The sequence below is a fragment of the Urocitellus parryii genome, chromosome 2 (genome assembly GCF_045843805.1).
Source record: "Urocitellus parryii isolate mUroPar1 chromosome 2, mUroPar1.hap1, whole genome shotgun sequence".
Classification (NCBI taxonomy): domain Eukaryota; kingdom Metazoa; phylum Chordata; class Mammalia; order Rodentia; family Sciuridae; genus Urocitellus; species Urocitellus parryii.
Genome location: NC_135532.1, coordinates 36,770,935 through 36,787,036, shown reverse-complemented (window position 1 = coordinate 36,787,036; position 16,102 = coordinate 36,770,935). Strand labels below are relative to the sequence as shown.

At 42.3% G+C, this 16,102-nt stretch overlaps 1 protein-coding gene across 1 annotated transcript in view; it reads right to left on the bottom strand.

Moving 5' to 3' along the window:
• Nucleotides 1-14,518, bottom strand: part of C2H13orf42 (chromosome 2 C13orf42 homolog) — a 28,178-nt gene extending 13,660 nt beyond the window's left edge. The window contains exon 1 of the mRNA XM_026393644.2: nt 14,105-14,518. Within this exon, the coding sequence (XP_026249429.2) occupies nt 14,105-14,518 (414 nt within the window). The remainder of the gene's footprint in view (nt 1-14,104) is intronic.
• Between the last annotated feature and the right edge of the window lie 1,584 nt (nt 14,519-16,102).

The following is a 16,102-nucleotide window of genomic DNA, read 5'->3' as shown; positions in this document are numbered from 1 at the left end:
AACCCCAGAAGGCAGTTTCTGAAATTATTCTGCATTTTTTTTTTTGTCAGCCTGCCATCCCTCCTGGCTTCCCCTGTCCTCTGGGTACCTACGTTGCCCCTTCTCCAATCTGTCCATGTTCTTCCGGGTTCTATCTGTATTTGTCCACAAGAGATCGGAAATCTACAAAATGAACTTCCTGTTGTAAACAATAACACTCTGTCAAAGGGAAGTGTAAGGGGGCATTCTAAACCCACCAGTTCCCTCATCCTGGGTCAGCTCATGTGTCACCTTGCCTCTGAAGTTTTCATTGATTGAAACAGACCGACCGGGCACACTTTTCTATGCTCATGTTCCGCCTTGTGTGAACAGGTACACACATTGTGTTAGACCCTCCATAGTCCTACCCTAGACTAGTGATCCCTAACCTCTTCTTTGAGATGGCTTTGGCAAATGACACTCACAGTTACAACACAACTCCTTTTAATAGATGCTCCCTACCAGCTGCTACATACCTGTGTCAGGTTGTAGGATATTGGAAACTCCCAACATTCTGATTGACATTCTACCGGCTTCTTTTCCAGGAAACTTAACACACCTGTGTAATGCAGGCAGCGGTGCTTAGAGTGACTGCTTCAGACTGTGGGCCGCATTCAGGCAAACATGTCTATGAACATCACATGCCTATTTCTATGCTCAACATGCTGTAAAACTATTTATGGAGTGAATGAATGTACACTCCTATATATAATACCTAATGTTATGGTTTGGGTATGAGGTTCCCCCCCCCGCCAAATCTCCTGTGTTAACACAGGAATGTTCAGAGGTAAAGTGATTGGATTGTGAGAGCTAGAATCTAACCAGTCTATCCTAGTTTGAATGGACTGACTAGGTTGCAGGTCACTGTAGGCAGGTGGGATGGGGCTGGAAGAGGCCAGTCACTGGGTCTTGTCCTGGAAGGGTGCCTTCCTTGTGGCTTCTTCCTTCTCCTTCTCCTCCCCCTTCTCCCTCTCTCCCTACCCTTCTCCTTCTCCTTCTTTCTGTAAGGGGAGCACTCTCCTTCACTGGGCCCTTCCACCATGATGCGCTGCCTCACCTTGAGGCCATAGGCATGGAGTCCACTATCTGTGGACTGAGATCTCTGAAACCATCAGCCCCAAATAAACTTTCCCTCCTCCAAGTTGTTCTTGTTGGGTATTTTGGTCACAGCAATGCAAAAGATGACTAAAACACCTAATATTTATATTTTACCATCAATCGGGGTGCTTCTAATTTACACCTTGGGATTTAACGTGACACAATTTTAAGAACACAGATGCTACTCAGTTTACAATGAGTTATATTCTGATAAGTCCACTTTAAGTTGAAAATATGAGTTCAGACTACTGAACATCATAACTTCACCTAGACTAACTTAAATATGCTCAGAACATTTGCATTAGCCCTTGATTGGACCACTTCATCTAATACAAAACCTATTTTATAATAAAGTGTTGAACATCTAATGTAATTTATTGAATACTGTCCTGAAAATGAGAAACAGAATGCTTGTATGAGAAGACTTTTACACCATCATAAAGTAAAAAAAAATCATAAATTAAATCACAAATTCTGAGGTCTATGCTATGGAGTACTGATAATACTCTTCAGTTTAATTATACCTATAAATCTGAACATTGATATTGGTTATATAATTTCCAGGATCAAATGTGAAATGGATCTGGATTAGGAAGATGCTTTTTTTCCATTGAATCATTCAATCTGGGTGAAATTAAATGCATAACAATTCAAATTTATCCCCAAGAAATGTAATATAATCAAAATAAGCTTTTAGGATAAACCATAAGAGACCCAACTCCTTGCCTTCTGCCACTCTTGAGATGGACCAAGTCAAAAGTAATATTTATCTTATACTTTGTATACAACTAGAGATATGAAGAATTGTACTCTATATGTGTGATAATAAATGAAATGCATTCTGATGTCATATATAAATTTTTTAAAAGTAAAATTTATCTTATCTCTTTGACATAATTGCACTTAAGAGAATAGTTGAATAGGGGTTTATGAAAAAATAAGGGGATAGATATGAGTAACAATCTATGGTAGATATGGTAACAAATTATAGAAAAGCATAGTCACTGAAATTTAAATGCATATGCACAAATACCCATCTACAAATTTTTGATTGATTAGCAAAATGTTCAACTTGACAGGGCTAAAGAAAAAATCAGTGATGTAGACAAAAGAGCTGAGAAAATCAACACAAAAAGGAAAAAAAGTTTTTAAAAAACTGTGAAATAATTAAACATTTCTATTATAATTAAAACCTTAAAATAGTTTGAAGAGTTTAGCTGTCCATCTTTAGTAACAGAGGTACAGGCTCACAGGTGCTACCTGATAGCTGTAAGATAATTTTTCTCCCAGCTTTATAATCCACCCATTACTTCTTTTGCAGTTACATGGTAACTCCTTTTCTTAAACATCATGGAAATGATCCTTTGACTATAACAAAACACTGTGAAAAAAAGTTGCTCACATTTATCAAATTTTAAAAGCATAACTAATAGAGTCGAATTAGTACCTTTAAACAAGAGTACAATATCTTTTCATACAATAAGTGAAACGTTTGAACCCAAATACAGAAGGGAAGGAGTAGTCAATAAGTGGTGATGGAAAACTTCACATTTGGGAAAAGTTCAAGTTGGTTTTCAGTTCCTACTATTATCAAAATTAATTGCTAATAGATTTTTAAAATGAGTTTTTAACAATAAAAGCATTTAAAATCAGGGGCTGGGGATGTGGCTCAAGCGGTAGCGCGCTCGCCTGGCATGCGTGCGGTCCGAGTTAGATCCTCAGCACCACATACCAACAAAGATGTTGTATCCGCCGAAAACTAAAAAATAAATATTAAAAAAATTCTCTCTCTCTCTCTCTCTCTCTCTCTCTCTCTCAAAACAAAAAACAAACAAAAAAAGCATTTAAAATCAGGGAAAGAGGTAAGTTAAATATGCAATTTACCTTAAGGTATGGAAGGAATTTCTAAAGTGAAAACAATGGAAGCAATAACAAAGTAAAAAAAAAAGTGGGCATATTTGACTAAATAAAAATCAGTAGCATATGTGTATCAGAAAATATTATATAAGGGCTGGGTTGTGGCTCAGTGGTAGAGCACATGGCTAGCATGTGTAAGACACTGGCACTGGGCTCAATTCTTAGCACAGCATATAAATAAACAAAATAAAGGTCCATCAACAACTAAAAACACATACTTTAAAAAGAAAAAAAACTTGGAGAAAATATTTTTAACACATATGGCAGATAATGGGCTGATATCCTTAAATAAAAAGAATCCTTATAAATAAATAACAAAAAGTTAACGCAACCAAAAGAAAAATGTATAGACATGAATGGACAATTCACTAAACAAGAAGGATGCCAAAAGAAAACAGGCCACTTTTCACTCAATAATCGAAGCACCTTAAAATAATGCCATTTATCTATCAAATTGTCAGACTTTTAAAATTAATGACAATACTTGGTGCTGGTAAAATACAGTAAGCATCCACTATTGATGAAAATGCAAAATGCATCTGGAAAGCAGGATTGTGAGAGGGAGAAAAAAAAATAACTGTTTTTCTTTCCTCTCCTCTCACTCAGCAATCAATGCAGAAGGCTTCTATGACAAAACATGTGGAGGTATCCCCATGCATAAGAAAGCAAGCAATTCTGTGACTTCTTCGGGGTGTCCTCTGATTCCATTCACATCTGACTCTATCCGCCTGGAGATAGGTGAGATCTTACAGTTTGAGGGCTCCGCCCCCCAAGGCTGCACCCAAACATACACGCTTCAGATGCCCCAGATTGTTGCTCTACCTGTGCTTCTGACCTACAGGTTATAAATGGGGGCTCCCACAACCCCAACTGAGGTTCGATTAAGTTATTAGAGAGGCTCACAGAACATTCTGACATCTGTTACAACATGGATGAGCCTTGAAAATGTTGTGGTCAGTAGAATGAGTCAGACACAGAAGCACAGAAACATGTTTGCTGTTTATTATAAAGGACATTACAACAGAGATGGACACCAGATAGAGACAGCTGGGGCAAGGTATAAAGGAGAGGATAAGTAGCTTCCATGTCTTCTAGAAAGCATCAGAATCCAGAAAATTCCATGTGTTCTGCTATCCTGAAGCCTTCTGAACCCAGACGTAGTGTTTTTATGGAAGCTTTATTACATAGGCACAGTGGATTAACTCATTGGACTTTCATGATCAACTTACCCTTCAGCCCCTCTCCACTCCTCAGAGCTTGAGCTGAAAGTCCCAGCTCTCTCCTCCTGCCTTGTGACCAGCCCAATCCTGGAGCTTCCTAGGGACCTCCAGCCATCAGTCTACTCATTAGCCCATAGAGACACTGTTTTGTAGACTCCAAGGAGTTTAGAAGATGAATTTCAGGAAACAGAGCAAGACCAAATATATGTTTCACGATATCACACATATGTAGAAGAATCTTTAAAAAATTAACGACCTTTTAATCCTCAACCCATTAATCACACTTCTAGGGATTTATAAAAAAATGTCTTATGGATCATAGAGTAAGATTTATTTATTTATACTGTTTAATAATTGTCTAAAATGAGTTGTTAAAATTTTTGTTTACAAAAAGTGAAGATGGTAAAGAGCCCACAATATATAACATTAAATGAAAAGAAGAGAATACAAAACTATATATGTATGAGCCACATTTAGTAATCATAACAAATGCAGTAGGGAAAATGATTGGAAAAAAATATACACCTAAATAATTACAATAGTTATTTCCAGGTGGTAGGATTCTAAAGTTATTTGTGTTTTCTTCCTTATACTTACTGAGTTTTACAAACTTCCTGTAATGAGAAAATGTAACTTTATCATCAGAAAAAGATTTATAGCTAAAAAAGATGTCCTTCTGATGAGCCCTGGTCAATTACCCACTGAATATTTTAATCGTTAGGGTATGATTCCATATGAATATACTCAAACTACACTCTATTCCATTAAAAAAAGGGAGGGCTGGGGATGTGGCTCAAGCGGTAGCGCACTCGCCTGGCATGCGTGCAGCCCGGGTTCGATCCTCAGCACCACATACAAAGATGTTGTGTCCGCTGATAACTAAACAATAAATATTAAAATTCTCTCTCTCTCTCAAAAAAAAAAAAAAAAAAAAAAAAGGTCAGCCCTCTAGTTATCAAAACCATTGACCTAGGACTTTTCTGGATCTTCCATCAAACTTCATAACAGTTTCTTTGAAAACAGAGATTCTCAGGCTTTTGGTTTATTGAACATCTACTGTGTGTCTGAAACTGTGCTAGAGATTCAAGATAAAAAGATCAATAAGATGCAGAGTCTGCACTCAGTGAGCTCACAGTCAGTGGCAAAGAGAAGCAAATGAGCTGTTATAGTGGCTGTGAGAGTGTGGGAAAGGACTCAGACACAGGGAGGAGGAAAACCCACTGAGATGGAGTGTGGCTATAGGAAAAGTCTCCTGGGAGGTGCTCACAGGGCAAGGAGTTAGCCAGGTGGAGAGGAAGGGGAGTGGAAGAAGTGTTGTTTCTAAGCAGAACAAACAGCTTGTGCTTTAGGGTAGATTAGGAAATATAATTACACATCCTGCGGCTTGACTGAGGGGCTGTAGTAATCAGATGCTGCGTTATCAATCATTATTACACTGTCTGCCATCTTGCAGAGAGCTCTGCCAAGCATAATGGAACATTCTTTGCAGCTCATATTGAATTTTTACTGCCTTTCAACTCTGCAAACTAGAGATGAGCCAAGTGAGAGAGACTCCCCCCATCCCCTAGTTAACCCATGCTCACAGAAAATCTGCCTTCTAATACCACTGTATTTGCAGAAGTGTCCCCAACAGATCCAAAGAATAATTCCCGGCAGTGCGAAACAGATTCAGAATCTGCTTCTCATACTATATTTAATTTATCTATGGCTGATTTAATCTGTTTGTAGATTAATTGGATTCAGAACCTACTGCCATTGAAGAGAAAGAGCCTTCTACCTGTTATTGACGTGATCCTATTTTGTAAATCAAGACTGAGGGAACTCAAGTGAAAATTGATTCTGCAAACTAACTGTTGTCAGAATGAAACTATTTTAAATAAAAACCCATCACTTTGGGGAGGCTTTTGCCAGAATGCAACTAGTTCTTTTGAAGTCATTCTTATAGTAGGTGAATTTCTTTCGTCGAGTACATTTTGCAACTAGTTCATTCAGGCAGACATACCAACAATCCCAGCTGCTCAGAGTTGCATGGTCCAGGGAAGAATTAACGAGGTTTCTCCTGACTGGTGGGTGACCAGTAACCCTGGCCTTGGAAAATCTCTAGCCTAAATCATCTGGGCTGCATGGGGGTCTATGGGTGGGATTGGGAGGTCCATGGGGTTTCACAGGATGCTGTAGCCTGCCCCCAAAGCCCTCCCCAATCCTGGCCTGGCTCCACAACCAACATTCCTGAGGCTCTTCTCTGTGGTCCACCCAATCCACAGTCCACTTATATATCCCTCTCCTTGTAGTGGAATATTGGCTATGTAATGCTCATCTGGCTCTAAAGTATAGACAGTAGTCCTCAGTGAGGACCCCAAATGCCAGCAAGCACTCTTGTCAGAGACAGGGTAGTCCCACGTTCTGACACCTGTTACAACATGGATGAGCCTTGAAAATGTTGTGGTCAGTAGAATGAGTCAGACACAGAAGCACAGATACATGTCAGTCAGCAACAGACCACATACATGGATGACGGTGGTCCCATGTGGTTGTATCCATGTGACAGCTGAGCTGTCTTAGTTGGTGTAAGGATGCTTTATGGTGTTTGCACAATGACACAGTGGCCTAACATTTCTCAGAATGTGGCCCTGTCATTAAGTGGCATGTGACCGCATAGGAAGTACCTGGTATGGGCAAATTCATGGAGCTAGAAAGTGGAATAGAGACCAGGTTAGCGGATCAGGAATGAGGAGTTAGTGTTCAGTGGGCACAGAGTTTCTGATTGGGATGGTGGCAAAGTTCTAGAATGGGTGGTGGTGATGGCTACTTAACATTGTGAGTGTATTGAATGACATTGAATCATATACTAAAAAATAGTTTGGTAATTTTTAACAGTGGTTGGGTGGCAGTTCCGGGGATCTAACGCAGGGCCTTGCACATACTAAGTATGTGCTCTATCTCTGAGCTACACCCCAGCCATCATTTTTAAATTTCAAAGTATCTCACTTAAGATAGTAGAATGAGACAGACATGTATGATTACACTACTAATGTGAGTCTGCACCATGTACAGCCAGAGGAATGAGAAGTTGTGCTCCATTTTGTATAATGTATCAAAATGTATCAAAATGCATTCTACTGTCATGTATAACTAATTAGAACATATTTTTAAAATATTTTTTAAAAGTATCTCACTTAAAAAGATTATTTTAAAGAAATAATTGTCAGACCTTTTATTAAAAAAAATTCTCCTGATTCCTAAGTAGAGTATTTATAAAACTTCTATGATCTCTTAAGGAATTCATTTTCCAGTACACTACTAGCAATACTTGTTTTGTTTGGTAACAGGAACCGAATCCAGAGGCACTTTACCACTGAGCTACTTCCTCAGCCCATTTTATTTTTTATTTTTACTTCCTAAATTGCTTAGGTCCTTGCTAAGCTGACCTCAAATTTGGGATCTTCCTGCCTCAGCCTCCTGAGCCACTGGGATTAGAGGCATGGGCCACCTACCCAGCTCTATTAGTAATACTTTTATAAAGTGTTTTAAAGTATGTTAAGTTTTCATTGCCTTTTGAATGAGTCGTCGTGGGTTTGTATAAATTGTAAACTGGAAAAGTTCATGGAATCTAAGTATCTATATAATACTTAGTATTATATACTTTTACTTTCTTAAAAAATTGATGCAGGCCTGGGGCTGTAGCTCAGAGGCAAAGCGCTTGCCTAGTATGCGTGAGTCACTGGGTTTGATCCTTAGAACCACATAAAAATAAACCAATAAAATAAAGGCATTCTGTCCATATACAACTACAAAAAAATTTTTTAAATGATGCAAAATGTTTAAATAAAAGTGCCTAATTATTAACAGTAAACACACACTATTACCTATAATTTGACAACACTAGAAAGCACCCACTTAAGAAATGACAAGGTGCCATGTTGAAAATGGTTAATGTTATGTTTATTTGACACATGCCCCCAAAAGTTGGAAAGGGTGATGAGAATGTTCTTACAATTAGACAGTGGTGAAAGCAACACCACCATGAATAGACTCAAAACCATTGCCTTGTATGCTTTAGAAGGGTGAGTTTTATGTATATAAATTAAAGGGGTTTTGTTGTTGTTGCTATTTGTTTTTACAAAGGACCTGTTGTTTATGAGAAGGAGAGAAGAGAGAGAAGTCAAATGCTCCAAGCCCCTCACGATGCAGGTGGCTGGGCTGGAGCTCAAAGAAATAAAAAGAAACAGGAAGGCAGGAGAAGCCTGTCCCAGAGGTAGACTATTTGGGTGACCCCAGAACAAATCACAGACAGAGCACTTAGCTTTCTAACATGCAGGACATGGTGGGGCGTGTTTGCAGGAAACACTGGGGGACAACTTTGTATAGTTTTCTCTGGGAGAACCACATCTTTAGGGGATTTTGACAGACTTTTTGGAAGAACCTGTGCTCCATGCATATCTCAGGCCTCCAAGTCCACCCCTGGGCTCAGAGGGAGTGGCAGAAGCCTCAGACTCAAGGATAATCCTGAGGCCTTTGCTAAGACTGGGTTCAAGGCTAGGGCAGTTGTCACAGCAGGGGCTCTGAGAAACTCCAGAGGGAGCTCTGTGCTGGTTTTATGCCTTGTTGTCTCTCATCCATGAGCCCCCCTTGCAGACAGGGATGATAAGTGTGAGTTGATGAATGAATGAATGAAGAAATGCTTTATTAATGAATGTCTACTAAAATATTATTGAGATCATTACCAATCCCATCACACAAAATTCCCTGTATCAAGTACCATATGAGAAGCATTAGAATTCAAAGTTAAGGGGGAAAAAAATCTCCCTTCCCCTAAGCAATAGATATGGTCCTTTTTTAGATCATCAGAATTTTGAAGTGAATCCAGCCATTTCCCTGCAAATTTGCTCTGCAAATTTTTTTGAGTGGTCTTGATTTTCTGTGGATTTTTTTTCCCTCTCCTGATTTTCCAATTTCTATTGCTACTTCATTATTCTGGTGTGTGGCTCATCTCAGATGTTTGTGAAATGAGCTGGGAGGTTTAAAACTACTTTTGTGGAAATGATTTGAGGACACAGTAGCTACCCGTGGTGTCTGGGCCTGCATTACTTCCCCAGCTCTCTTTCAAGAACCGGTCAAGAAGTACAAAAGTAGGTGAACAAACTCAATATTCCAATGCTGTGAAGACTTGGGGTGAATGAAATCAGGGGTAGCTATGAGAGGGAAATTTTACAGACCCATGGAGAGGAGACAACTTAAGCCAGGCCTTTTGGTCACTTCTTTCCAGCCAGGTTTCTTTGGGTGAAGGGAGCCCAGGTCATGCAACCTCCTTTGGAAGACTCCTTCTGTTGTGAAGTGCCCCCCAGAAGCTCAGGTGTGAGACAATGCAAGAAGGTTTAGAGGAGAAATGATTGGATTATAAGAGTCTTAATCCAACATTGAATCAATTCCCTGATGGGGACTAACTGAGTGGTAACTGAAGACAGGTAGGATGTGGCTGGAGGAAGTGGGTCATTGGAGGTGTGGCCTTGGGATATATAGTTTGGAACTGGTGACTGAGGTCTCAGCTTCCCTCCACCACATTCTTCTCCCACGAGCCCCAAAGAATGGAGCCTGCTGTCTCTGAACTGAGACCTCTGAAACTATGAGCCCCCAAATAAACTTTTCCTCCTCTATAATGGCCCTGGTCAGGTCTTTTAGTCACAGCAATGAAAAAGCTGACTAAAACACCTTCCTAGCACCATGAGTATAGCAGGTGGGTACTTCCCTGACCCCTCTCCCTGACTCAGGTATGCCCAGGTGAGCTGGATAGAGCAGAGTCCTCAGTGGGTCCTGAGGTGCACACTCTGACATCTTGCATGTTATACAGGCTCAAAAAATGTTCCCTGGGCTGGGGATATAGCTCAGCTGGAAGAGTGCTTGCCTGGCATGTACTGGGTTCAATTCCCAGCACTGGAAAAAAAAATGTTCCCCAGTTGAAAGGTGCTATGGGACATCTACTAGAGGGTGAGTTCTGGCACGACACAGACTGACTTTACATCGTAGCTCTTTGTTCATTGGGTACTTGGCCTCACATAACTGCTCCACCATGTCTCTGAGCCTCAGTTCTCCCATCTGTAGGATGGGCTGACACCTAGCATGTGGGGTTTGGAGGATGATTAGCTGTGGGTTGTTCCTGATGGTGACTGAGCTATGGCACAGAAGCAGTGGAAGCAGATGTGGAGAACACTGTCACTGTTTCTCTTCATTGTCCCAGAGGAGGATCTCGCTCTGTTGGTTCAGAGACTCTACTTTACAGGACAGGACCTGTTTCAAATATGCTGTCCCACTGCCATGCACATTGTGGCCTGTATTAGAAATTTGAACCTTTTAGCACCCAAACAATGAATCCCAAACTGTAGCTCATGCCCAACATAGAATCATAAAAATGTTCACATATGGATTTTTGTTGTTCTGATTTTAAAATCTTGGAGAAAGTATGTTTCATTCATTTTTTGTGACAACTTCTTATTCTGAGGGAGAAGCAGATCCCACAGGGCCTGGCTGGGCCCCCACCATATATGACTCCAGAGGCACTTCCCAGGCTCACCTTCCCTTTAGTTTATCCACATTTTTCCTTCCCTTGACCCACATGGGTGCCCTTCTAGGCTCAAGGTATCTCCAGGGGGCTGGGATGGCAGACCATCGGGCACCCTGGTGCTTCATGCCTGAGACCCCAGTAGCCTTTCAATTAAAATGCCTTACTTCACAGCATTAAAAAAGTATAGATCTTGACCCAGTAGTACTTTTGAAATCAAGTTAGCAAGTCGTGACCAAATTTTGAAATAGAATAATTTGAAAAGCATCAGAATGCCAAGCAAGGAAAGGAGTTAAGTCCATTTCATGACAATTTTATTTTGGTTGTATGTTTAGGTAAATTAAGTCAATATCTAAAATATATGTAGGAGTTCTGTGGCTCTTAATCAAAATAACTTAAAAGCCATCTTACTTGCAAGAAAGGAACAGGCAAGGAGACTTGGGCTCTGTGGCCAGGCAAGGGGCTGATATTTGGAGAGAAGGAAGGAGGAGCTGCCAGGTGTCCTGGGTCACTTAGAACATGGCTCACTCCCTACATAAAGGCCAGCTCCCTGCTACCTATGGCACAAAAGACAGCAGACTTGAAGTTCACAAAGCATCTATGAGTGCTGAGTGGTGTCCATTGCTCCAGGGAGAGAAAAATGCAAAAGTTACCGTTTCTAGTTCAAGTGCCCCAGTCTCAGTGCAGTCCACCTGGGGAGACATGCATTTCAACAAACCACAGTAGGATGTGGTGCGCACTGGGTCAGAGAGGAGTTCTAAGTCTGGAGAAGAGAATAGGGCTAGTTCTATAGATGAGTCCATGTATTTCCAAACACATGTGTTTCCAAGTGACGGTGCCAGGGAAGGCTCTGTCCCAGGCCTCTCTCCCAACTTCCAGTAGCTCCTTGGCTTGTGGCTGAATCGCTCCAGCCTCCACATGGCCCTCTCCCTGGGTCTCTGCATCTTCACAAAGCCATCTTCTTATTAGGACAGCAGTTGTATTGGATTAGTGTCCCCTTTCTCTGGCATGACTTCATCTTAACTAATACCATCTGCAATGACTTTAGTTATAAATAAAACCACCTTCTGTGTCTCCATAATAAGGAGACAGGGAAAAGAACAGGGTTTGCTTTAACCCTTGAGCACCAGCAGGGTTTTCTACCAAAGAGGAAGGCTATGGCATTCCAGAGGGGAGGAACCTCCTGGTGGCTGCCTCTAAAGTGCACAGAGACCTATTCTGCAGAGACCACTCACATTCTTGCACAGTAAGCTCAGTAGGCAGCTCTTTCTGGAGGAACCAAGGGGAGGAAAGCAGCTGATCCGAAGGCTACCAGCTCCTGCACCTAACATTCTGAGTCAGTCAACACTAGAGTATCCAGAAGTACCAGCTAGAGTCACATGCAAGATGTTACTGACTCCTCACAAGGGATATTATCATTTCCATGTCTGTGCTACTGAAATAGAGGCCCAGAAAGGTAAACCTCATTTGGCAAAGGCACACATCTGGTAAATAGAAATACCTTGGTCTGATTGATTTCAATGTCCTTTTAAGACTTTCCCCTGATGACACCACGGTAAGAGGCATCTTCTCAGAAGATCCACGCATGGTACATGTCTGTGCCCCTCTTCACAGCCACTTCATAAAGCTAGAGATGGCTGTTCTACTACTTCTCTTCCTTTCCTCTATTTGCAGATAGCTCAGAAGGAAGGATGCTAGGTCCCACAAGGATTGGTTCCATTTGCAGGGCACAGTGCCCAGAAGGAATCTAACCATAGCTTAGAACCGAAAAATACTCAATCTGGAAAGAAGTCCAAAGGCCCTGCCACCTTCTCTGTCATCAAAGCTGGCCCCAAAGTAGGGGACATCTGTCCCACAAATCTACAGCTGGCTGACCACGGGATCAGCAGGGGATCCAGATCTAGGAGGCTTTTGTAGAAATCCCAACACTGACATACTTTTGCAGTTAAACGATTATTTAAATGGCTCCCACCTGGTATTAAATGCAGATAGCTGAAACCTGTTGGGTTGGGCCAAGCCCTAGAGATTTGATAGCAGTCCAATCAGTCATTCAACATTAATGCACCTTGGGTGCTGCAGGACACTCTGGCAAGACAGTGAGGGAGTGGGAAGCAGGCCGGCTCTGGAGACCCTCTCCTCCAGCCATTGCAAAAAAATGATCAAATGGAAATATTCAGCCAAAGACCCTCAAATTATAGGCATTAAAAATAAACTAAATAAACTGGAAGAAATAAAGAACAGAATAAGTAAGTGGATGAGGGGGTCATAACTGGAATCAGATGACCTAGTGAGTCACATGCAAGATGTAGGACAAGATAGGGTCCTTGAGCCTCAGTTTACCTTCCATGATACAGGTCTTCCTCTCTACTTTTCACACTGGCATTATTTAAATAAAAGAGCATTTACAAAACTCTGTGGTAAGTATAAGTGACAAAATACATGCATGTTTTCTTTCATTAATTTCATGTTTGTGGCCTCCAGTGTCCAGCAAACTCATCTGGCAACTTCCTGCAAGCCAGAGACTCTCTCTGTGCCTTACTTGAGCCACTGGAACACCTGAGCCCAAGGTACTGCTGGACTAATCCCCTGGTGGTTTGACTGGCCTGAGACTAAGCACCTAGATATTTGAAATCATCTAGTTCTGCAAAAAAATTCTACTTTTCCCTGGGATTTTTAAATATGATCATAATAACATTTGAAGAAACCGCAATAAAATGCTGAGAAATCATTGGCCATCATCCAAATGCCATGAAGCATTATCTCTTCTATTAATTGGGCTGTAAGTGACAGATGAAGGATGCAAATTCAGAACCACCTGGCACCCAGTCCATGCCCTTCCCACCTGGGTGCTCTTGACGCCATTAAATTGCTCTTCCTGTGTCCCTAGATTTTAAAATAAGCAAGGGATTAGCCACCAATCCCAGACTGGGGAGTTGGCCATAGGGAGTCTTTAAGGACTACTGACCCATTGCTTGGGTGGGTCTGATTTACTAAGCAAGTGCATGGATTAGACGGTTGCCACAGGTATTCACAGCTCCTGAAAGAGCTCCCATCTAAACTGTGCAGTTCAGCAGTATTTCTTTTTTTTTAAACCAGGAGTTGAACCCAGGGGCACTTAACCACTGAGCACATTCCCCCGCCCCTTTTTTATATTTTATTTAGAGACAGAGTCTTGCTGAGCTGCTCAGGGCCTCTTTAAATTGCCAAGGCTGGCTTTGAACTTGCGATCCTCCTGCCTCAGCCTCCAGAGCCTCTGGGATTACAGAGGAGCACCACCGCACCGCGCAGCACTTACCTTTATTTCTTTAGAGGAGGATTGGCCAGAGGCCTTTTTGCCTCCCTTGGAGGATTTGGAGGAGGTGGAGGAAACGCCCTGCCTGCGGTGGACCTTGAGGTCGCTGAAGCTGTTGAGGTACTTCTTGCGCAGGGCCAGCAGCTCCTGCAGGTACTGCAGACAGTCCTGGGTGCGCGAATACATCCAGGCCCGGTCCTCCTCCTGGGGAGGGTAGTACAGGCTGCTGTCCATGCTGCTCGTGCTTCTGTACTTCTTCAAGGACTCACTGAATTTCTCGCCATGGTCGCCGACCACGTACATGGAGCTGCTGCGAATGAGCCTCACGGAGGGACCGGCTCCGTTGCAGTAGGGGCTCTCCGCAGCAGCCTTCCTCTGCCCGCTGGAGCTAAAGATGGAGTGGATCTTTCTGAACATGGTGCTGGGTTTCTCTCTGTGGGTAGCTTCCAGCTGCCTGCACCGCCGCCACTTGATCTAGCTGGAGGTAGAGGAGTCGACATCCAGGCCCCGCGCCATCTGCCTTCCAGGAGGCTCGGATCTCTGGAATCCCAGCGAGTGCCGCCTGGGTCAGGCCGGCGACGTGCGCATCTCTCCTGGGGGGGATACTTAGCTCCAATAATCGAGATGCCATAGACAATCTGAAGACAGAAGGTCGTGCGCTGTGAGCTCAAAGGCAAGCGCCCTGGCTGGCCTTAGGGATCATTCGTCCAAGTGCCTTGGGTGTTCTGTGATGGGAGACCCTGATTGGATGGGGACAGTGTGACAAGGCTTTACCTGCTCAGTTATTTTCTTTCCTTTTCATTTTCTTTCTCTGGACGTGGTCTCCATCAGTTGGACTTGCTCTATGACTGGATTTTTACATGTCCACCTTGTCTGAGCTGGCCCTGGTGCTGAATTCTCTGGTTCCAAAATGAAGTCCTACTTAACAGAGACACCCCTCAACCAAAAACGTGTGTGCTTCTCAAGATAAAATCCAGAACAGCGAGATGTGACCAGGGCCCTTGGCAAGAGCTCCAAGATGCCCCGATAAGCTAGGCTCTGAGCAGGCATCCGAGCGACCTGGAGGAGCCTCGCCCAGTGGTAAGGGGACCTCGCCACCGTCACCGGATAGCAGCCCTTTTGTGGAGGGGAGAGGATTCAGGTGTCCATCCGCACTGCGACTTTTTGCATAAAAGTTCAGTGAGCTGAAGAGTGGCTGCTTATATGGGGAAGACTTGTTCTTTCATCTGAGCACATTTTAATTTAGACCCGTTAAAATCAGACATCCACTATTTTTTTTTTTTCAAGAGTACTATATGAGTACATCACTATCCCAGAGATGTTCCCTCTAGGGGTTTTCTCAGGCTGGTGTTAAACATCGTTATTGCACTCATTTCTCTACAGTCTATTTCTCTCCCAGAATTCAATTGGAGAGCTGAAGCCTGTGTCTCTAGGACCATTTTCTTAAGCCAGGGTAGGTGTTAGAGGAGATGAAAAGCCCCAGAAATTGCATGTAAAGTGTTATTAGATGTATGCATTAACACACTTTATTTTTGCCAATTGCTGGATTTGTTATATTTTATTGGTTTTTGAAAGAGAAAGGGTTCACAGTTTTATCAGACCCAAAGAAAGACATTTTAAATGTTTATAAGCTGCTCTAAAACAATAACTATGCCTTTTATGTAGCTATAAAGTAACATTATAAATGTATTGGGACCCAGGGCATCCTCTGAGGGTGGCATGCTCCTTGTGCTATGGGGATATAGCTTCTCATATGTAAAAGCACCTAAGGACTTTAGGGCTGATGGAACATTGCCACACATATTATTTATTACCTGTAGCTTCCTTGGAGAGAAGTGTCATTTCCATTATTATCTTTAATGGTCATCGGTTCACAGATGACAAAGAGCACCCTGAGGGGTTAGGAGCCTTGTTTAAGGTCTAAATGTTCCAGCTTCAACCTGATATGTCCCCTCCCTTCTGGGGACACATAAAGTCACCAGGATCCTAGGTCTCCTGGGA